Source organism: Schistocerca americana, chromosome 7, assembly GCF_021461395.2.
Source record: "Schistocerca americana isolate TAMUIC-IGC-003095 chromosome 7, iqSchAmer2.1, whole genome shotgun sequence".
Lineage (NCBI taxonomy): Eukaryota > Metazoa > Arthropoda > Insecta > Orthoptera > Acrididae > Schistocerca > Schistocerca americana.
In genome coordinates, this window is record NC_060125.1 from 226388011 (window position 1) to 226412566 (window position 24556).

The 24556-nt window shown below is 41.0% G+C and overlaps 1 protein-coding gene across 2 annotated transcripts in view; it reads left to right on the forward strand.

The window, feature by feature from the left end:
* LOC124622144 (protein goliath) overlaps positions 1 to 12936 on the forward strand; it is a 639805-nt gene extending 626869 nt beyond the window's left edge. For both annotated transcript variants that reach the window (XM_047147776.1, XM_047147777.1), the window contains 3 exons: positions 2128 to 2259; positions 9833 to 9977; positions 11285 to 12936. In XM_047147776.1, coding sequence (XP_047003732.1) covers positions 2128 to 2259; positions 9833 to 9977; positions 11285 to 11514 — 507 coding nt within the window. In that variant the 3' untranslated portion in view covers positions 11515 to 12936. The remainder of the gene's footprint in view (positions 1 to 2127; positions 2260 to 9832; positions 9978 to 11284) is intronic.
* Positions 12937 to 24556: the final 11620 nt, after the last annotated feature.

Genomic DNA, 24556 nt, shown 5'->3' on the forward strand with positions numbered 1-24556 from the left:
GTTGTTATCTGTTGCATGGGCAATATTGATGAAGAGAGATGTGGCACCAGTGGTGATAACCACCTGTTCAGTACAAGTAACTGAAGCACAAATATATTATGATCCATAAAATAATTGACATTTTTATAATATGATATTGAGAAATTCTTACAACTTCCCAAGTAAGCACAGTGCCTAGTTTTAAAATTTTGGAAGGCAGTTACTAGGATGAGAAGGAGGTGGTGTAGATTGCAGCATACTGTTCTGAGGGCCAGAGACTTTATGATTTGTTTTTTAATCTTTGTGACCAATGCAGGTGAATCTTTCTGGAAGACTGTGTAGGTTGGTATCTCAGAAAGCAACCTTATAATTGCCAATACAGTAACAACTTCACTGCTGGAAGAATTATGATACTCATTAGATTTCAACAAATTAATGACTTGTTGAATGATATGCGACCTGTAGGAGAATATGTCTGATGTATATTGTAGAAGTTTCTGAAGGAAGGTGGAGATACAAAGCTAGATGTTGGAAATTATTGGGAAGCCCATAATGGATGACTCCACCAAAGAGGTGAGATGGAGGGTGACACAGTTTCAGACAATGCTCAGACTATGAATTATATATTAAAGGTCTGTGAACGTAATTACCTTGTTAAATTTAGAATGGAGCTGAATGTGAAGCCTATACACACTGCTGACAAATCATCAGAGACAAATGACTCTGAAGGGCGATCTGTAACTGCACTGGGGTTGTTTTGTTGCTCTTCTAGAATTCCTTCAATCTAAATGACAGAGGAAGTTTGAATCCAGCAGTTCTCATGAGGAGGACAATTTCACATTTAAAATATTTCATCTGTAATTCAGATTAAGAGCACTGCCCTATTATTTCCATAATAATTTGAAAATGATGCTATTCAGTGGTGCTCGGCCAATAGAAAAAACATATAAATTAGACATAGGAGATTAATCTGTAAGATGTTTGCAAGAAGTGTATAAATCAAATATTTAGTGGTAGGAAGGTGACTATTGTACTTGGAATCAAAAACCCAGTTGGTGAAAGGAAAGTCTGTTTTCATAAATATCTGCTTATTATGGCAAGAATATGCATCTTTGGAGTTATGAGGGATAACACATAACAAAGGCAGCAAGATAGACAGTCTCAATAAAACCACTAAGAAACCAAACACTTTTCCTATTTCACTGCTTTCTTATGATGTCTTTTCACAAATAAATTTAGTGAGGTGTGGACCACTGAGTTTGACTGGCTTAGATACAGCACCTGCAGCAGATGGATGGTGTCAGTCAGTTGGTGGCCCAGGTTGGGATGGCAGGCAAGGAGACCCAGTGTCAGAGCTTTCACCAATGCAGCACAGTGGCAAACTTGCTAGTTTCGCATCATTTGGCTCCACACAGCTTCATGAGGCACGCTTCTACTCTCCTAACTGTGACTGCAATGAGCCAGCATGTGACTCCAGTGACTGATAATGGTGGCCCAGGGATGGGCGCATAACTGGTGACTTGGAGACACCGGCAGATGCTGATGGACCCCAGAGGTCAGAGCTGAGAGGTCATTAGCTCGACTCCCAGTCCATCCAGGCTGTGGCTGGACCCTGGCAGGATCTTGATGAAATGCCAGATGGGTGTTGGCAGTATCACGGTAGAAGCAAATACGAAGTGAATGCAGATTCAAACCCGGCATTGTCAGCATGCCCATCCTGGCTAGATAGCCAGCTTTTATGTAAGAAAAGGGAAGTCCTGCTGCAATTGAGGTCACATATGTGGCCTACCAAGTGCTGTTGAAATGTCTTGAAATGCCGGTTATTGCCCCAGCATCTTGGGTGTGGTTGCAGAGCTGCTGGCATGGCGAAAGAGCTCGTGGGTGTTGGGAAATGTTCACATTTTGGTATGACTTGTGCCCATGCGGCTACAGTAGCATACAATCTTCTTCTTATACATAGAGCAGCCCTTTTGCTACAGGCCACAGCAAGCAGTGTATAATGTTAGCACAGTCACTTGTTCAACAGCATCATGTCAGCAGTTGTGTCTCTGATACTTATTTCATTATCCATAATAAATAATGTTATTTTTCATAGTTTGTGTGTTCAGAACAATAATAACTATAATGCCTCACCAAATAAAATTGCAGTTTACAGGAAGCCAAGAGAGCATACTGCACATGGAAATTGAGGAAGTGGTGGGTCTCGGAGCATCAAGTGGTCATGACAATGACATTGAGAGCCTCAACGGTTCACCACAGCTGAGACCAGCAAATCGCACTGTAAGTTTACATCACAAATAACTTTCTCATACATACAAAAAATTTGTGTGTTTTATGTAATGTCCACAGTACAAAATGGATTTGAAGTTTCCTAAAAACAAGACAAAGCAATGTGTGAATGACCCACATTGACAGTTCTTTGTATGAATTATCTATGACTTGCTGCATGGGTCATATATGATATGGATATAATAGAGGGAAACATTCCACTTGGGAAAAATATATCTAAAAACAAAGATGATGTGACTTACCAAACGAAAGCGCTGGCACGTTGATAGACACACAAACATACACACAAAATTCTAGCTTTCGCAACCAACGGTTGCCTCATCAGAAAAGAGGGAAGGAGAGGGAAAGACGAAAGGATTTGGGTTTTAAGGGAGAGGGTAAGGAGTCATTCCACTCCCGGGAGCGGAAAGACTTACCTTAGGGGGAAAAAAGGACGGGTATACACTCGCGCGCACACACACACACACATCCATCCACACATATGCAGACACAAGCAGACAAATACAGAGGCAAAGAGTTTGGGCAGAGATGTCAGTCGAGGCGGAAGTGCAGAGGCAAAGATGTTGTTGAATGACAGGTGAGGTATGAGTGGTGGCAACTTCCCGTTATCCACCAGGCCTCAATCTCTGCTAATTTCAAGTTGCCGCCACTCATTCCTCACCTGTCATTCAACAACATCTTTGCCTCTGCACTTCCGCCTCGACTGACATCTCTGACCAAACTCTTTGCTTCTGTATATGTCTGCTTGTGTCTGTATATGTGTGGATGGATATGTGTGTGTGTGTGTGTGTGTGTGTGTGTGTGTGTGTGTGTGTGTGTGTGTGTGTGTGTGTGTGTGAGTGTATACCCGTCCTTTTTTCCCCCTAAGGTAAGTCTTTCCGCTCCCGGGATTGGAATGACTCCTTACCCTCTCCCTTACAGCCCACATCCTTTTGTCTTTCCCTCTCCTTCCCTCTTTCCTGACGAGGCAACCGTTGGTTGCGAAAGCTAGAATTTTGTGTGTATGTTTGTTTGTTTGTGTGTCTATCGACGTGCCAACACTTTCATTTGGTAAGTCACATCGTGGGAAAAATATATCTAAAAACAAAGATGATGTGACTTACCAAACAAAAGCGCTGGCACGTCAATAGACACACAAACAAACACAAACATACGCACAAAATTCAAGCTTTCACAACAAACTGTTGCCTCATCAGGAAAGAGGGAAGCAGAGGGAAAGACGAAAGGATGTGGGTTTTAAGGGAGAGGGTAAGGAGTCATTCCAATCCCGGGAGCGGAAAGACTTACCTTAGGGGGAAAAATGGACGGGTGTACACTCGCGCGTGCGCGTGCGCGTGCGCGTGCGCGTGCGCGTGCGCGTGCGCGTGCGCGTGCGCGTGCGCGTGCGCGTGCGCGTGCGCGTGCGCGTGCGCGTGCGCGTGCGCGTGCGCGTGCGCGTGCGCGTGCGCGTGCGCGTGCGCGTGCGCGCACACACACACAGACACACACATATATATCCATCCACACATATACAGACACAAGCAGACATATTTAAAGACAAAGAGTTTGGGCAGAGCAAACACTGTCTGCCTGTGCCCATTCATGCGAATGGACAGTTCGTTGCTGGTCATTCCCACATAGAATGCGTCACAGTGTAGGCAGGTCAGTTGGTAAATCACGTGGGTGCTTTCACACGTGGCTCTGCCTTTGATCGTGTACACCCTCCGGGTTACAGGACTGGAGTAGGTGGTGGTGGGAGGGTGCATGGGACAGGTTTTACACCGGGGGTGGTTACAAGGGTAGGAGCCAGAGGGTAGGGAAGGTGGTTTGGGGATTTCATAGGGATGAACTAAGAGGTTACGAAGGTCAGGTGGATGGCGGAAAGACACTCTTGGTGGAGTGGGGAGGATTTCATGAAGGATGGATCTCATTTCAGGGCAGGATTTGAGGAAGTCGTATCCCTGCTGGAGAGCCACATTCAGAGTCTGATCCAGTCCCGGAAAGTATCCTGTCACAAGTGGGGCACTTTTGTGGTTCTTCTGTGGGAGGTTCTGGGTTTGAGAGGATGAGGAAGTGGCTCTGGTTATTTGCTTCTGTACCAGGTCGGGAGGGTAGTTGCGGGATGCGAAAGCTGTTGTCAGGTTGTTGGTGTAATGGTTCAGGGATTCCGGAGCAGATTCGTTTGCCTCGAAGACCTAGGCTGTAGGGAAGGGACTGTTTGATGTGGAATGGGTGGCAGCTGTCATAATGGAGGTACTGTTGCTTGTTGGTGGGTTTGATGTGGACAGACATGTGAAGCTGGCCATTGGACAGGTGGAGGTCAACATCAAGGAAAGTGGCATGGGATTTGGAGTAGGACCAGGTGAAACTGATGGAACCAAAGGAGTTGAGGTTGGAGAGGAAATTCTGGAGTTCTTCTTCACTGTGAGTCCAGATCATGAAGATGTCATCAATAAATCTGTACCAAACTTTGAGTTGGCAGGCTTGGGTAACCAAGAATGCTTCCTCTAAGTGACCCATGAATAGGTTGGCATACGAAGGGGCCATCCTGGTACCCATGGCTGTTCCCTTTAATTGTTGGTATGTCTGGCCTTCAAAAGTGAAGAAGTTGTGGGTCAGGATGAAGCTGGTTAAGGTAATGAGGAAAGAGGTTTTAGGTAGGGTGGCAGGTGATCGGTGTGAAAGGAAGTGCTCCATCGCAGTGAGGCCCTGGACGTGCGGGATATTTGTGTATAAGGAAGTGGCATCAATGGTTACAAGGATGGTTTCCGGGGGTAACGGATTGGGTAAGGACACCAGCCACTTTCTCGAACACCTGGAATCCCTACCCAATCCGTTACCCCCGGAAACCATCCTTGTAACCATTGATGCCACTTCCTTATACATAAATATCCCGCACGTCCAGGGCCTCGCTGCGATGGAGCACTTCCTTTTACGCCGATCACCTGCCACCCTAACTAAAACCTCTTTCCTCATTACCTTAGCCAGCTTCATCCTGACCCACAACTTCTTCACTCTTGAAGGCCAGACATACCAACAATTAAAGGGAACAGCCATGGGTACCAGGGTGGCCCCCTAGTACGCCAACCTATTCATGGATCGCCTAGAGGAAGCCTTCTTGGTTACCCAAGCCTGCCAACCCAAAGTTTGGTACAGATTCATTGATGACATCTTCATGATCTGGACTCACAGTGAAGAAGAACTCCAGAATTTCCTCTCCAACCTCAACTCCTTTGGTTCCATCAGTTTCACCTGGTCCTACTCCAAATCCCATGCCACTTTCCTTGATGTTGACCTTCACCTGTCCAATGGCCAGCTTTACACGTCCGTCCACATCAAACCCACCAACAAGCAACAGTACCTCCATTATGACAGCTGCCACCCATTCCACATCAAACGGTCCCTTCCCTACAGCCTAGGTCTTCGTGGCAAACGAATCTGCTCCGGAATCCCTGAACCATTACACCAACAACCTGACAACAGCTTTCGCATCCCTGAACTACCCTCCCGACCTGGTACAGAAGCAAATTACCAGAGCCACTTCCTCATCCCCTCAAACCCAGAACCTCCCACAGAAGAAACACAAAAGTGCCCCACTTGTGACAGGATACTTTCCGGGACTGGATCAGACCCTGAATGTGGCTCTCCAGCAGGGATACGACTTCCTCAAACCCTGCCCTGAAATGAGATCCATCCTTCATGAAATCCTCCCCACTCCACCAAGAGTGTCTTTCCGCCGTCCACCTAACCTTCGTAACCTCTTAGTTCATCCCTATGAAATCCCCAAACCACCTTCCCTACCCTCTGGCTCCTATCCTTGTAACCGCCCCCGATGCAAAACCTGTCCCATGCACCCTCCCACCACCACCTACTCCAGTCCTGTAACCCGGAGGGTGTACACGATCAAGGGCAGAGCCACATGTGAAAGCACCCACGTGATCTACCAACTGACCTGCCTACACTGTGACGCATTCTATGTGGGAATGACCAGCAACAAACGTTCCATTCGCATGAATGGACACAGGCAGACAGTGTTCGTTGGTAATGAGGATCACCCTGTGGCTAAACATGCCTTGGTGCACGGCCAGCACATCTTGGCACAGTGTTACACCACCCGGGTCATCTGGATACTTCCCACTAACACCAACCTATCCGAACTCCGGAGATGGGAACTTGCTCTTCAATATATCCTCTCTTCCCGTTATCCACCAGGCCTCAATCTCCGCTAATTTCAAGTTGCCGCCACTCATACCTCACCTGTCATTCAACAACATCTTTGCCTCTGCACTTCCGCCTCGACTGACATCTCTACCCAAACTCTTTGTCTTTAAATATGTCTGCTTGTGTCTGTATATGTGTGGATGGATATGTGTGTGTGTGTGTGCATGCGCGAGTGTACACCCGTCCATTTTTCCCCCTAAGGTAAGTATTTCCGCTCCCGGGATTGGAATGACTCCTTACCCTCTCCCTTAAAACCCACATCCTTTCATCTTTCCCTCTCCTTCCCTCTTTCCTGATGAGGCAACAGTTTGTTGCGAAAGCTTGAATTTTGTGTGTATGTTTGTGTGTCTATTGACGTGCCAGCACTTTTGTTTGGTAAGTCACATCATCTTGGTTTTTTTTTGGAAACATTCCACGTAGGAAAAATATATCTAAAAACACAGATGATGTGACTTGTTGGGTTCAAATTAATGATATGATTATAATAGAGGGAAACATTCCACGTAGGAAAAATATATTACTAAAAACAAAGATGATGTGACTTGTTCTTTGTTTTTAGATATATTTTTCCTACGTGGAATGTTTCCCTCTATTATAATCATATCATTAATTTGAACCCAACCAAGTCACATCATCTTTGTTTTTAGATATATTTTTCCTACGTGGAATGTTTCCCTCTATTATAATCATATCATTAATTTGAACCCAACAAGTCACATCATCTTTGTTTTTAGATATATTTTTCCTACGTGGAATGTTTCCCTCTATATATATATATATAAACAAAGATGAGGTGACTTACCGAACGAAAGTGCTGGCAGGTCGATAGACACACAAACATACACACAAAATTCAAGCTTTCGCAACAAACTGTTGCCTCATCAGGAAAGAGGGAAGGAGAGGGAAAGACGGAAGGAAGTGGGTTTTAAGGGTGAGGGTAAGGAGTCATTCCAATCCCGGGAGCGGAAAGACTTACCTTAGGGGGAAAAAAGGACAGGTATACACTCGCACACACACATATCCATCCACACATACAGACACAAGCAGAATAACACTTGTGAAATGTAGAACATAAACTAAAGTTAAAATCAAAACAATTATATATTTGAATAGGTAATAACATCATAACAGAAATCACTATTACTGTAGCATAGGTGATACAGCATGAAACCTTCAAGGATTGTTGAATGAGGATGTGTGAGTCTAAAGGTAGAGACATGAAATGGAGAATCCAAGGTCAGAGGATGATAGGAGAAGTATAAAAGGATGAGGAAGAAGAAAGAAAGTAAACGGGATAATAGAAAAATAGTTGTATACCGAACACAGGTACATATTAAACAGTCAGTTCACTTACAAGATATTTGAGAACACTGGTGTTTGGATGATGTAGCCATTACATGTGTTGTAAAATAAACACTCACATAACACAAAGATTATTTTTACTCTAAATACTGTGTGTACTGCTGATTTAGATACATTCCAAAAAACATATTGCGATGTAGATTATGAATGTGAGACCTGAACCTTAATTCCATCTTCAGTTGGCCAGTGAAATGATCTGGTCACAATCTAGCTGTCCCCACAAACACCACTTCAGTCTAAACCTAAAGTAACTCATTGTTACCCTGGGGCAGATATTTAAATTTCTCAGTGTTGTTTGGTGGTCAATGCTTCAACTTTTAGTGATAAGTGATTCCATTAGCTATTCATGAAGTATTGGAGCTGCAGAAGCCACCAATGTTCATTGTTAATGTCCACATCCAGTGTAGTGAATGTCATGTTCATGGAATGTCAGCACGCAGTCAAGAAATAGCCAATGTTATACACTGAGGTGAGACCTCCTAATATTGTGTTGTACCTCCTTTTGCCTGGTGTAGTGCAGAAACTGAAAATGGCACGACCTCAACACGTCATCAGAAGTCCCCTGCAGAAATATTGAGCCACGTTGTGTCTATAGCCATTCATAATTGTGAAAGTGTTACCAGTGCAGGATTTTGTGCACAAACTGACCTCTTAATTATGTCCCATAAACTTTTGATGGGATTCATGTTGAGTGAATTGGGTGGCCAAACAATTCCTCAAACTGTCCAGAATGTTCTTCAAACCAACTGTGAACAATTGTGGCCCAGTGACATGGCAGTGTGTGGATCATGGAATATTGAATTTGCTAATGATTTCCAAAATGGAATGTCCCATATACCAAGCTCCAACTACCATACTACATTCAAAGTCCGTTAACTCCAATTGTGTGGCCATAATCTGATCAGAAACATTTTCATGCGAATCACCCGAATACAAATGTCAGCTCTGCCACAGTGGTACCCTTTTGTACCTTGTGCACAAGATACTACTGCTATCTGTCTATGTGCGAATTGCTATCCCAAGACTTTTGTCACCTCAGTGTAAAGTCAAGAAATCTTTACTGGATTCTGCTTCTCTTATCTGTCAAAGTTTGAACTAATTAACTCACTAATATGTGTACAATTTAAAATTATGATACTTTTAAAGCTTTGTGATAGTTACACGAATATGAACCACTAGATTCTACTTGAAGAATCTGATGCAAAACATTGTTACTTGGAAATATGCTTTGTGTTATGTACATGCAACTATTGCTGGGCTAAGAAAAAGTAGTTAGTTTAGAAGTCCAGTAAAGCCAGTAAAAATTGGAAATTGCTGTAAAGAGAAACTGACTTTAAGAAAATGGAGTCTTGGGATAGCAATACGCACATAGACAGATAGCAGTTGTATCTTGTACACAAGGCACAAAAGGGTACCACTATGGCAGAGCTGACATTTGTTCTCAGGTGATTCACATGAAAAGGTTTCTGATCCGATTATGGCCACACAATTGGAGTTAACGGACTTTGAATGTAGTATGGTAGTTGGAGCTAGGTATATGGGACATTACATTTTGGAAATCATTAGCGAATTCAATATTCCGTGATCCACAATGTCAGAAGAGTGGCAAGAATACCAAATTTCAGGCATTGCCTCTCGCCATAGACAACACAGTGGCTGATGACTTTCATTTAATGACCAAGGGCAGCAGTTTTTGCATATCTTTCAGTCAAAATTTTGTTATGCTAGATTAGATAGATCCATGATCATAAGATCTTCAAGTTTGAAGAACATCATGTAAAAACAAATATATAACACACACACACACACACACACACACACACACACACACACAAAAAAAAAATGATGGTCCGCAACTCCACTATTTCTTTGTATGTATAAAATAGCAAGGCAGAAAATATAGTTCACCAAAAATGCACTAGATAAATAGGTGGAATAACTTCCGAGTCATTCATAATTTTTCTTCTCTTACTAAAGCCTATATATTTGATCTTACTTTTAGATGTCAGCCCCACCTTCACCAAACCTGGGCAGCCACAGCAGTGGGGCATCATCACCAACTGAACTCAGCCCTGCTCTGAGTGTGGGGCCTCGGTTTGCTTCTTCCAGCCGTGGAAGTGGTGTGCCTGTTCGTGCCTCACGCCCAGGTATGCTGTGCATGACAAAACATAATCTGTGTCTTGCCACAAACTCTTTCCTGGCCATAAATTGTTGTGATTACAATGCACAGGGTTAATCTAATAAATATTGAGACTGAAAGTAACCCCATTCTAATAGCATTCAGCACCATTTGAAAGGCTTTTAAAACATTCCTTTGACACAAGTGTTGTTTTAGTGTAGATTTGTACCATATGGAAATGCCATAAAATATTGCATGTTGATGACCTCTCAGTTGCTATTGATGCTTATATTTTAAATATTTTATAAAATTTCTTGTATTATTTTTAGCAAAAATACCGTTTTTCTCCTGTGTGTGTAAACTATGAAGTGCTTCCATTCAAGTACTTACTCAGTTAACAACATATTTTGTTAGTCTTAAAACTGTTAACATAATATATTATATAATATTTGTGAAACTTTCCCAAAATATATTCGGAAAGCCATCACAAAACTTGTACCAACCACATCATATCACTAAATTTATCCTATGCCTCATTGTAGCTATGAACATAAAAAGTGGAAAGAGGACTGATGATATAGTACACTATACTATTAGAGGTGGAGGAAAAAGTTTGCTTGGATGTGAATGAGAGAAAGAATCAGCAATCATCTATTTAAAGGAACCATATTGAAATTTCTCTGAAGTGACTGGATGATTCCAGCGAAAACCTAAATCTGATGGTGAAGTATAGATTTGAGATCTGCTCTTCCTAAATGAGAGCCCATGCAATTAATGTAAATGTGTGGTGTCTGTTCTTTCAGACCTTTAATTGATTCACCTCAATGGGCAATGAATCCACCATCTTCAGAGCCAATTATGTTCGACCTCCTGTGGGAATCTCAAAGTAGCAACCATGGAGGACACAGCTGGGGACTGCAGATAGGTGGCGACACTAGGTGGGAATGCGGGTGGGCCAGGAAGTGTGCCAAGATCGTCTGCACAATAGCGATAAACGCTGTGTCTGGGTGCTGCAGTGGTTAACGTATCTGCCTAGTAAGCAAGTGATCCAAGATTTGGATCCTAGTCCGTCACAGATTTTCATTCATCACTACTGATTCTGTATAATGTCCCAGTACAGCTGACAGCAATAGTTTGTTCGCTTCCCTTTCCTTCCCTTCGTCCCCCCTCCCCCCTTCTGTCTTCAATTTACATAATATGTATAACTGCTGCTGATTCTGTGAGGTATCTGCTCTGTTCCATTCATATAAATTACACTTCATTCTCTTTGTTTCCTACAATTCCTCCCAAAGAAAAAGAAAATAATGCACAAGATTTCTCTTTCTTTGTCTGCAGTTGGGGGAGCAGTGCCAAGAGACCAGGTGTGCAGCAACTGCGGATCTGGCCTGGCAAAGCCACTCGCTACTGACTGTGGTACCAATACAAGTGTGACATCTGTCAACATAGACTCCTGTATTATGAATGTGTGCGACACTCCTGAGACTGATGATGTGGATGGTACTCAGCTGGATAACACATTGGACAGCAGGACAAGCCCACACCACTCCAGTGCCACACACAAGTGAAGACAACCAGCAACTGTGAAGAACTGACTATTTAGCACATTGCTGACTCCTTTCAACCTTTACCCAGTATTTATTTTTTGTGAAATGAAAGACTACTTACTTTAATCTAAGTTCAATGAACTTGTTAGGCACCTATAAAGAATTTGCGTATTTTCAAATACTCGTTGTATAAACACACACTGTAAATTTATGACTCAAAACTTAATCGAGTAAGTGATGGGTCTGTGTTACAGTTTCATGATTTTCTCATGAGAATAAACTCAATAAACTGTGAGAATATTTAAACTAATGAATATTGTTGAAATCCAGATGCCATAAAAGAAGACACATGAGTGTTTCTTCACATATTCGTAATCTACTTGTTATAGTTTCTGTGTTAGAATGCCAATAAAAAAAGTCTCATGAATATTTCTCATATTGTTGTGTCATGCATGTATGGCAATATCAGTCACTAGTTTGTGTTTTGAGCATCTTTTTTTAGTCTTTCATGACAGCCATCTTTAATTTATTACTGTGAGCCTTTGTTGTGTTTTTATTTTTATTAACACAGACAGTTTAGCACATCTTTTAGAGTTGCTGAACACCGTGTATTATTTCTCACAGTCATCACCGGTAATGTAGGAAACAAAGTGTGTAAGAAGGTGTTCTTAGATTTATGGCTGCATACTTTCACTTAATATGTGTGATAATTTAGAAAGCAATTTGCTTTCAGTATTCACAAAACAGTAAACAGTTGTTAGTTTCTGAAATCTGATATACACACTGCAAGATGACATGACAAGAACTGGAGAATATTTCACTGTGTTAACATGTGAAAACTTCAGTTGCAACAGCTTGTACGTTAATATAATAAATGTCGTGGATTTTTTAAACAAAACTAATAAATGTGGTTGCAATGAGTTATTTTTTTCTGTCCCTGTGAAAATGTTTGGGATATCAAATTACAGTCACTGAAATAAGAAATATGTAAATTATTTTTACAGCATGAAAAAATTTTACAATACAGTAACGAAAATCACCCACAGCAAGTTTATGAAAACAATATATCTTACATGTCCTAGCTTGGGATGTGCTGACCTCACAGTCACTGTAGCTGTGATCTACAGAGGTGAATACTCTCACCATATACCCTGCTGTTCCTCATATATGTACTTACCTTGACAGTGAACTTTTTTTGTTATTCGCAAATATGTTAATGTAAGTTAACCTTAGGATAATAATTGTATATATGTTTTAGTTGAGTGCAGCAGATTTCATTATTTAAACAAATGGATCTCACTTGTTTGTACTTAGTCTGAATGTACTAGAAGATGTGTCGTTTTTTAAAACCCTTACAAAATAGTAAAACTGACATTTTTATCCATACTGTACCTTTCACATCCCATGAAAAATGTAAAAATAAATATTATGCATTCCAGCAGACACTTTCTTGACTGCTTTTTGGTGATAATCTATTTTTGAAGTGAAAGATCCCAACCCCCTTTTTCCAATCTTATGAATGTAAATAAAATAAAAGAGAAGGCAAAACACACACACACACACACACACACACACACACACACACACACACACACACACACACACACAAATTTGTTGTACAGTTCTTGAAATCAAGAAGAATTTTAAGTCGCAGTGAACAAGTCAAAGATCTCAATAGCAAAGGAATTAAGTATCATACAGGACTTCTTTTGCTTAATGATTGTTTACCACTAGTGATGACTCTATGTATGTGTCATTAATCTCTGCCCAAACTCTTTGCCTTTAAATATGTCTACTTGTGTCTGATACGTGTGGATGGATATGTGTGTGTGTGCGCGAGTGTATACCTGTCCTTTTTTCCCCCTAAGGTAAGTCTTTCTGCTCCCGGGATTCGAATGACTCCTTACCCTCTCCCTAGAACCCACATCCTTTTGTGGTTTTGGGAAAGTTTTCTGAGCCCTCCCCATTTCCCAAACCTCATCAGTCCTTTGCCTTAATCCCTCTTCTTACCCCTTAAACTCTTCTGCTAGAAGAAGGAGCCACTGGCTCCAAAAGCTTGCACATTTCTTTAACTTTTATGTGGGTGTCATTGACCATTCTGGTGTGGCAATAAAAGACAGCAAGACTGCTGTGTGGAGGAAACAGTAATAAGCATCTCTGGCATAGAGAGACAACAGAAAGAATTGAAAGTGAGTGAGTTACCAGGTCCTGATGGAATTCCAATTCAGTTTAACAAAGAGTACTCTACAGCATTGGTCCACTACTTAGCTGGCATTTATTGCAAATCTCCCACCCAACATGAAGTCCCAAGTGACTAAAAAAATATGCATGTGACTCCTGTATACAAGAAGAGTAACGGGACCACAAAATTACAGGCCAATATTGTTAACATAGTTTTGCTGCAGAATACTCAAACATATTCTAAGTTTAATATAATAAATTATAATAAATTTTCTTGAGAGGGAAGAGATTCTGCCGACAAATCAGTACAGTTTTAGAAAGCATCACTAATGCAATACTCAGCTTGCCCTTCTCTCGCATGACATCCTACAAACTGTGGTCCGAGGGCAAAAGGCATTAGACACAGTGCCACACTGTTGACCGTTAATGAATGTAAAAGCATATGGATTTGGTTCCCAGATATGTGTCTCAAAGATTTCTTAAGAAATAGAACCCCATATGCTGTCCTCGATAGCGAGTGTTCATCCGCGGGAGTGCCCCAGGGGAAGTGTGACAGGACCACTGGTATTCTCTATACACACAAATGATCTGACTGACAGGGTGAACAGTAATTTGTGATTGTTTGCTGGTGATGCTGTGGTGTATGGGAAGTGTCAGCATTAAGTGATTGCAGGAGGATACAAGATGATTTAGACAAAAATTCTAGTTGGTATGATCAATGGCAGCTAGCTCTAATTGTAGAGAAATGTAATTTAAGGCAGATGAGTAGGAGAAACAAATCCATAATGAAACTTCCTGGCAGATTAAAACTGTGTGCCGGACCAAGACTCAAACTCGGGACCTTTGCCTTTCGCGGGCAAGTGCTCTACCAACTGAGCTACCCAAGCATGACTCACGCCCTGTCCTCACAGCCTTACTTCTGCCAGTACCTCGTCTCCTACCTTCCAAACTTCTGAAATCCATAATGTTTTAATACAGCATTAATAGTGTGCTGCTTGACACAGTCACATCAATTAAATATCTACACATGTTGCAAAGCAATATGAAATGGAATTAGCATATAAGGATTGTAGAAGGGAATGCAAATGGTTAATTTCAGTTTATTGGGAGAATTTTAGATAAATGTGGTTCATCTGTAAAAGAGACTGCACAGAGGACACTAGTGTAACCCACTGTTGGGTACTGTTCAAGTGGTTCAGATATGCACCAGGTCAAGTTAATGGAAGACATCGAAGCAATTGGAGACAGTCTGCTGGATTTGTTTACCATTAAGTTCAAGCAACACATAAGTATCATGGAGATGCTTTGGGAACAGAAATGGGACTCACTGTAGGGACGGCAAAGTACTTTTTGAGAAACACTATTAAGAAAATTTGAAGCTGACTGCAGAGCAATTCTAATGCCACCACTGAACATTACACATAAGGACCATGAAGATAAGATTAGAGAGATTAGGGCTTGTACAGATGCATATAGACAGACATTTTTCACTCACTCTATTTGTGAGTGGAACAAATGGTTCAAATGGCTCCGAGCACTATGGGACTTAACATCTGAGGTCATCAGTCCCCTAGACTTAGAACTACTTAAACCTAACTAACCTACGGACATCACACACACCCATGCCAGAGGCAGGATTCGAACCTGCGACTGTAGTGGTTCCAGACTGAAGCGCCTAGAACTGCTCGGCCACACCGGTCGGCTGTAAGTGGAATAGGCAAATAAATGACAGGTAGTGGTACAGGGTACATTTCACATGCGTATAGATGTAGGTGTTTCCTCCTGCTGCTGCTTAGTAAGTAGATATCCAATTATATGACACCAATGTGACACTTTTTTTTCTAGGCCAATTTTAGTTGAAAAATATGTGGAATTTGTTGTTAAACATCATGCTGTATTTCCACTTCAGTCTGTATTGTTTCATGAAGTTCTGATAGGTGGTGACACCACAGATAGCCTTCAAAATGACATTTGTAATGGAGGTAGGTTGCAATCAGAGAGCTGTCACCCAGTTTGTTTTAGCGGAAAACAGCATTGCAGATATTCATAGGTGCTTGCAAAATTTCTATGGAGATGTGGCAGTGAATAAAGGCATGGTGAGCTGTTGGGCAATGTGTCTGTCATCATCGCAACAAGGTCACCTTCCAATCTCCTGCATGCCAGCTGATTGCACATAGCTGTGCCTCCTGCAGTGTTGGAACCTGTAGACACTCTCATTTGAGGTGATCGGCAGATCACAAACATCTCTGTTGTTAGTGCTGATACACTTGTCCATCAGTTGGGGTGTTCAAAGTGTGTGCCTGTTAGGTTCTTCATCACCTAACAGAAGACCATAAAGAGCAACAGAGGACCAACTGTGTGGAATAACTTGCATGTCAAAAGACCTATCATGAAATTTTTTTGTTGAGCATTGTCACAGGTGATGAAATGTGGGTTCATCATTTTGAACCAGAAACAAAATAGCAATTCATGGAGTGGTGCCACACCGCCTCTCCTCTGAAGAAAATGTTCAAAGTCACTCTCTCAGTTGATAAAGTCATGGCAATGATCTTCTGAGGCTCCAAAGGGGTTATTCTGTTTGATGTCCTCCCACATGGTGCAATAATAAATTCTGAAGTCTGTTGTGCTACTATCATTAAACTGAATAAATGACTCAGCATGTTCATTTCCCCACAAAAAGACAAACAAGCTTCTCCTTCCCCGTGACAATGCATGGTCTCACACAAGTCTGCACACCCAAGAAGAGCTCACTAAACTTCACCTGACTTTTCTTTCTCATCCACCCTACAGCCCAGACCTCACACTTTCTGACTTCCATCAGTTTCATCCAATGAAGGGTGCACTCTGCAGGAAGCAGTACCTGGATGATGGAGAGGTTATTGATGCAGTAAGATGTTGGCTCCAAAAAAGTGTTGCATTACTTACTGAATATTATTACATTGTATTTTACAAGGGTCATTCAGTAAGTCATTGCCCACATAAAAAAAAAAAAAACCACTAATACACATAGACAAACATCCTTGTTGGTGCTTCACATTTGATGTTCATTCTGTGCGCCAGTGAAGTTTCGAAACATTCTGGTAGATGGCAGAGCCATAGTACAGCATCAGAATGGCATCTACACATGACTCAAGTTACAAGCAGCATGCTGTTATTGAATTCTTGTGTGAAGAAAAAGAAACCATGGTGAACACCAACAAATGTGTGTGCAGTGTATGGTGATGCTGCAGTTGACAGGAGTACAGATGGGAGGTGGGTAAAGAAAGTTTCAGGCTCTAGAATTGCAGAAAGAGCTCCATGATTAGCCATCATCAAATTGGGTTGGACATCATTGCCTCATCCATCCTACAGTACAGACCTGGCACCCTTGGACTTCCATCTCTTTGGGCCACTTAAAGATCCACTATGGGGAACACATTTGAAGATGAGTGTGTCAGTCATGCAGTGAAAACATAGCTGTGCCTACAGCACAAGAACTTTTACCAACAGGGAATACATGCTCTTCCACAATGTCGGTGTATGGCCATAGAATGTGATGGAGACTAAGTAGAAAAATAGAACATGGACAAGACACATTGACGTATATTGTCACCAAATTCTAACTCTTAACAAATAACACATTATGAGGAAAAAAGTTGGTGCATTACTTATTGAATGACCCTCGTATTTTCAAAGATGGTTATTTATATTGATAGAAAGCTTTATCATCTTTATATTACAATTCCATTGGAGTTTTAATTGGGATAAACACTATTATCCAACTTGTTCAATAGCTATTGTAATTTATATATAAAAGTGATAGTGAAGATGAAAAGCTATTTTTATGTACCCAAAAAAATGGAGTGTGTCTTCAGCCTTCTATCTCTTATAAAACAAACTTACATGAGAAGCAGGCAAGTGGGTCAGAACATATCTCAATCAATAGGAGAAAGTCCTACTGAGGGAAAAGAAATAAATGCACAAAAGATGAATATCAGATGTAAATGTATTTGAGACATTCGAATGACCTCAGTGCGACCATCTACCACCTCAATTCATTTCCATTCATTCAATGTGTTCCAAAGATATCATCAAGGAGGAGAACATTTTTGGGACGTGCAATTAGTCAAGGTATACATTAACAAAAGACAAAAAACTTTTACAAACTTCATCTGTGCAATGGATTAACATTAAACTATCACTATATTTGGATTGAACTAAACTCCATGAAAGAAAATGAGTGGTATCAGTGAGGATGAAATAAAAGGAGATGCAGTGACACAAAAGGTTATCAGTGAAAACTGTTCAGAAATGCTTAACCTACACGCTCCCCCCCCCCCCCCCCCCCCCCCCCCCCCCCACACACACACACACACAAAGTTTTCATGGCCTTGAGGCCGCATCAAGTCATCATATATCCATGAACATATGAACATTCAGTGAAGAACCTCTTGGCAATAGTTAATGAATATGTAACCACTTGGCAAAGTGGAAGCTTGAGAAGATTATCTATTCTTATCACCATGAGCAATACGTTTGTACAATGACAGCTAATTGCAAAGGCCTGAGGTAGTGGTGGACTAAGGAGAAAGGGGATGAAGTGGGTGGCCTGTACCAAGACCCTGGTCCTGTGGGGGAGGGGAGGGGGGCCTCCAAATTATGATGGCTTCCCATGACCAAATCATTTTTAATCAAATCACAAACAATGCCAAAATATGTTTAGTAAATAAGAAGCAGTTTGCAGTTTGATGTCCCACATGTATGCAAATTAAAAAATAAGTACCTATTTACCTATTATCAGGCCATGGGAACTGCCAACGGGCGTGTTCAGAATTTTTGTAAAATGTTGCATGAAACTTAAAAACTGTAGAATGACAACCTGCTAAATGCAGTAATTCAACTTTTTTTTTTACCTTTGCCATCTACAGAAGTGTGCATAAGTATGCTTTAACCCCTTCAGACCCTTTCGTCACAATTGTGTACATTAAATTTTACTACCTCTTAGTTGAAACAGAAATATTCTTCCAGTGGAAAGCTTATTTACATATCCGTGGTTGCCCCATCTTCTTATCATGTACAAGAACTGCAAACTGTTGGGCTTCACTTTAAAAATATCAACAAATCAATGTAGCAGTGACCACCAGCTTGTGACCGCCAGAATACACGGAAGTGGTTGGCTATTTATATTTCACTGTATGATTGAACATTATTATTAATGTTATTTTAAATGATGATTACCAAATGATCACTGATTATCAGTTTACTTATTACAACCGCAAATATTTGAAAATTAGTTATTTTAATCCAGAAGAAGAAGCCACGTGCATGAAGTATATTTTGAAAACGAGTACATATTATTGTATACATCTTGCACCAAAATCATTAAAAAAATCACCTAAGATCATTACAGCAGAAAGAAAAATTTTCCTTCCACCAGAAATAACTCAGGTCTTAAAGGGTTAAAAACTATGCACTTAAGCACAGTAAAGATCTTTGCAGTGATTTATTAATTTTCTAGGTAATGTTTAAGTTTTAAAAATTATTTTTCAAAGGATATTATTATTAATATAGTTTATTTTATGAATACAAAAATCCAACTATATGAACTAGAGTTGAGTCACCAAGATACTGTGTTAATATTTATCTAGTTATAATTACTGCCTTAAAGGGGTGCACCACACACGCTCTATGGCAATTTCTGCCTGAAAAATAAATAATAGATCTGAATAATGAAGAAATTATATGATGATTTCTTTCATAAAAGGAACAATACACCTATTAAAGACTAGCAATGAGGGTGATCAATTGCAATGTAACTTGTAACTTGTTAGCAGACCAAATGAAGATAGTAGCCACTAAAGAGCTTCCCTTCCATTTACACTTGTAAAACTCTTGGGTGAGTATCCATCAGAATGGGAAAACCCACACAATCCACTTTTGCTTTCACTCTAGAATACCTTGAGTTCTTCGTTAACTTCATTTCACTTTCATAAAGCACAGTTAGAAATGCTACATAATTAATGTAATTTTTTCTTCGATTTTTGTTGTTGCATGTCAAGTGAGTTTAAACATTGATTGCATTATTGTTTATATGATTAGGTTATTATTATATCTAAATTTTCTACTACACACTATATGGATCCGAAATGCAAGGAAACTTAAAATTTCTACAATACTTTGAAAACACTGGAGTCTTTCTTTACACTTTTTAGAGCAAATAAAAAACACTGCTGCAATATCAAAATGTGTCACAAATTGTAGAATTATTATGTTTAACAAACAAATAACTGTTTATCAAATAGTAGATAGAAACAATTTTTTATCCACTGGAAAAAATTGGCTTTCTCAGCCACAACATAAATACTGTGCACAACATTCATTTGAAAATGACCATGCATTTGTGATAATGATGGCACATATCAACTCTCTGTTATGAGCCTACAGGATACATGAAGAGAAAAAAAATTGCTACTGACAGTCTGTCACCAAAACAACCCAGTGATTTTTTAGTGAAAAGGATACTCCCAAGTGTCTCTTAGAAAAGAATGCTAAGAAAAGCAAAGATGAAGATGCTAAATCACTCGCTGGATCTTTATCTAAACACCTTTCCACTCATGAAGAAAATAAAGATGGCAAAGTGAAGAGAAATCAAACTGTTGAATATGGCTATGGCGTAGAGATAGTTATTGATGCTGAGACTACCAACACAGCTGAAAAGCATACTGCACATGATTTTAATGAAGATTTTGACATAAGTGACCCTGAAAAAAGGATGATAATATATATTAATCATGAGGAAATTACTGAGAATGAATGTATTTCTAAGTCCTCTTCATCCTATGATACTCCAAATTGGGCAGTGTGCATGTCAGAAATATGATTATTGAAATGGGGGTCCACAAGAGTAGGTCTCATTTGGGCAGGTCAACCAAAACTCTGAATTCTTCTCACAGAGCTGAAGCTTACTCCTGTGTACAGCACTGTTCATCTCATTGGCTAAGAGAGAGTGTGGAGCAACTCATTATTTTTGCCCTCCTCCTCTCCATAAAGAACTACACCTTGCACTTTTTCAAGGAGAGGAAAGAGTATTTGGCACACCCATGAAGAGCCAGGAACCACTTCAATACTCATCAAGAGATTATTAATTTGTGATACATCACAACATGGCATAACAGTCACTTCACAATGGCAGCATAAACAAGGTTGTGTGTTACATCACTGAGGCTGGAATTGACTAGACACAAAACATGAGTGGGACAAAGTTGACAGACCTGCAGATCTAGAACTAGGTAGTACTCATACCTCTTTGTGAACAGACTATAACTGCATACCATAAACATTAAAGAGAATCAATGTCATGTTGTTTGGAAGTGCTAGAAAAAAGTATGTAAAATATTATTATTATTTTTATCAGATTTTCTTTTTATAGTTTCTGTGATTGGATAAACACTGAAGACCGAAAGAAACTGGTACACCTTCCTAATAACATGTAGGGCCCCCAGAAGTGTCACAACATAACATGGTATGGCTAGCATGACGGTCAAGAATGTTAGAGCAGAGAGGCCTGTGAGACGATATCATCCAGTAGTATGCAGACTGACCCCTCTCTAGGACAACAACAGGACAGCAGCGGCATCTACATGAAGAGGACGTAAGCGCCATGGTCATGGCCCAGTTAAAGACCAGCCACTCTATGAGCTTATATAGCAGTGACTTAGGAAATGTATTTCTTCTCTTGTGTTACAAATTTTATATACTGATGAGACTTATTATTTATCTGTTGCCATTTGCCATTGTAAATTCTCAGAGTTAAGTATTATCAATTATCTTACTGTAATAAGATCCCATCAACATGATTTGCTTGAACTGTTGTCTAGGGATCCGAGAAAGCAGGTTTCTTAGGCACCCTATATTAGACAACTGGGCAGGACACAACATTGGCGACAACTATTATATTCGGTTCATACTGAATGGTGCACAAATTGCAGCTCCACTGCATCGCTTGCATCACAATAATGTCCTCTTTATTTGGACAGATGAGTACCAAGAAGCTTTTCAAAAACTTGGAGATGCATTGATCAGTGATCGCTGCTTAGTTCGCTTTGATCCAGACAAACCAGCTGTGTTGCAAGCTGACGCCTCTTCTTACAGAATCAGTACTGTGCTTTCACACAGAATTGCTGATCAAGACAGATCTATTGAAGTCCCATCAAAAGTGTGGTCCAATGCTCACTGTAACTATTCACAAATAGAGAAAGAGGCATTGGCTATTGTGTATGGTGTCACAAAATTCCACCACTATCTGTATGACAGAAAATTCTACTTAGTAACAGATCACAAGCCATTGCAGTTGTTGTTTCATCCGACGAAGCCGGTTCCTGTATGAACCGTCCAAAAATCGCAACGATGGGCTTTGTTGCAGTCTCAATACCAGTACAAGATTGTGTATCATCTGACGGCTAAACATGGTAATGCAGATGCACTTTCACATCTTCCGATTGGCCCTGATATAGACTTTGGTGCCTCTGCTTCATCTTGTTGTCACATCGATGCTCAGGATTCTGAAGTGCTTCAGTCCTTTCTGCTGTACTATAAGAAAATAGCACAGGTCACAGAAGTTGATTCAGATTCGAACATTTTGCTAAAATAGATTCGCACATTTTGGCCTTGTTCATTGCATAGTATAAAGAACTCTGTAGTGTGCCAATACTTTGCATGTCGGCATAGCTGTGCTATACAGAAAGGTGTGATTCTTATTCAGAATGACAGTGGACAGTCAAGTGTGTTGATCCCTAAAGCTTTGAAAAAAGAAGTGTTGCAGTTACTTCACCAAGGATACTGGGAAATTGTTCATATGAAACAGTTAGTGTGTTGACACTGTAGTTGCCAAGGTATGGGCACCCAAGTAGAACAGATGACATCACAGTGTCATGCATGTGTGAAAAATCAGTCTGCTCCACCACAAAAATTCTCTGCTTGGCCTAAGTCGCAATCACCATGGCAACGTGTGCACACAGACTATGTCAGATCTTTTTGGAACATTCGTTGGTTGATTATCGTTGACACGTATAACAAGTTTCCTTTTGCTGTGCCAATGAACTTGACAATGTCATGTAGCACAATCCAGGTGTTGTCCTCTATTTTTTGCCTTGAAGGGTTTGTCTGAAGTTATAGTGTCAGACAAGGGCTCTCAGTTGACATCAAATGAATTTGAAACAATCTGCGAATGTAATGGCATACAGCATCTAACTAGTGCACCGTTCCATCCACAGTGAAACTGTAAAGCGGAACATTTTGTCCAAACCTTCAAACAGCAGATGGCCAAACATTGCTCTGCACACACTTGCCTCCTGTTGTTCGCATCCACGAGATGAACCATCGCCGGCAGAATTGGTTCACGGCTGCCGCCATCGGACACTGCTCCACCTTCTCCACCCTCTTCAGCATCTGGCGTCGAAGGAAGGCCACAAGTATCACTTCATGCTGCACGATATTGTGTTTTACAGTATTTTTAATGGCAGCAAATGATGGGCATGAGGCGAGATAATACATCGACTTGGTGCATGCATGTATCTGATGGATTGCAGCACTGACATCACAATCAAATTCGCCACTCTCATCTGAACAGTGATCCTTCTGTCTCTCTTCCCCCAGATTCATGGACCCTGAGGACAGTGCAGCCACAGCAGCCAGCAGAGTGTGTCATCACAACACCGCGGGACACCAACCAGTGGAGAAAGAGCCTTTCTCCTCTCGTCCTACCAATGGAGCTGGACCTGCTCACTCTGCAGCAGCCGATGCCTTCTACATCTGGTTATGGGCCTCAGGAGATGGATGCATACCCTTCTGGTCATTTTTCAGGGGATGTTTCCGCCAATATGAAGGCCGGATGGTGGGCTACGACCTGGAGCTTAATGTCCCCTGCAGCCATAGCTTCTGGTCCAGCACAGCATCCACACTCTCACCTCCCTCCCCCTATTGTAGAACTCTCTATTAGACAATGGTCCATTGATTTGGAAGGGAGGAATGTTCCAGTGTAACATCAAGCACTTGCACGATGGTGAAGAACTTTAGAGCAGAGAGAGAGCTGTGAGACAATATCAGCCAATAGTATGCTGACTGACCCGTCTTTAGAATGACAATGAGACAGCAGCGGCATCTACAGAAAGAGGACGTAAGTGCCATGGCTGCAGCCCAGTTGTAGACCAGCCGTTCTACGAGCACCTAATATTACCACTGGATATATTTCGTAAACCACATCAAATACTGACGAATCGATTTCACAGACCGAACGTGAGGAGGGGGGCTAGTGTAATTGGTTAATACAAACCATAAAAAAATGCACAGGAGTATGTTTTTTAACACAAACCCACGTTTTTTTTAATGGAACCCCGTTAGTTTTGTTAGCACATCTGAACATATAAACAAATTCGTAATCAGTGCCGTTTGTTGCATTGTAAAATGTTAATTACATCCGGAGATATTGTAACCTAAAGTTGACGCTTGAGTACCACTCCTCCGCTGTTCGATCATGTGTATCAGAGAGCACCGAATTACGTAGGGATCCAAAGGGAACGGTAATGTACCTTAGGTACAGAAGAGACTGGAACAGCACATTACGTCCACATGCTAACACCTTTTTATTGGTCTTTTTCACTGACGCACATGTACATTACCATGAGGAGTGAGGTACACGTACACACGTGGTTTCCGTTTTCAGTTACTGAGTGGAATAGAGTGTGTCCCGACATGTCAGGCCAATAGATGTTCAATGTGGTGGCCATCATTTGCTGCACACAATTGCAATCTCTGGTGTAATGAATGTCGTACACGCCGCAGTACATTTGGTGTAATGTCGCCGCAGGCTGCCACAATACGTTGTTTCATATCCTCTGGGGTTGTA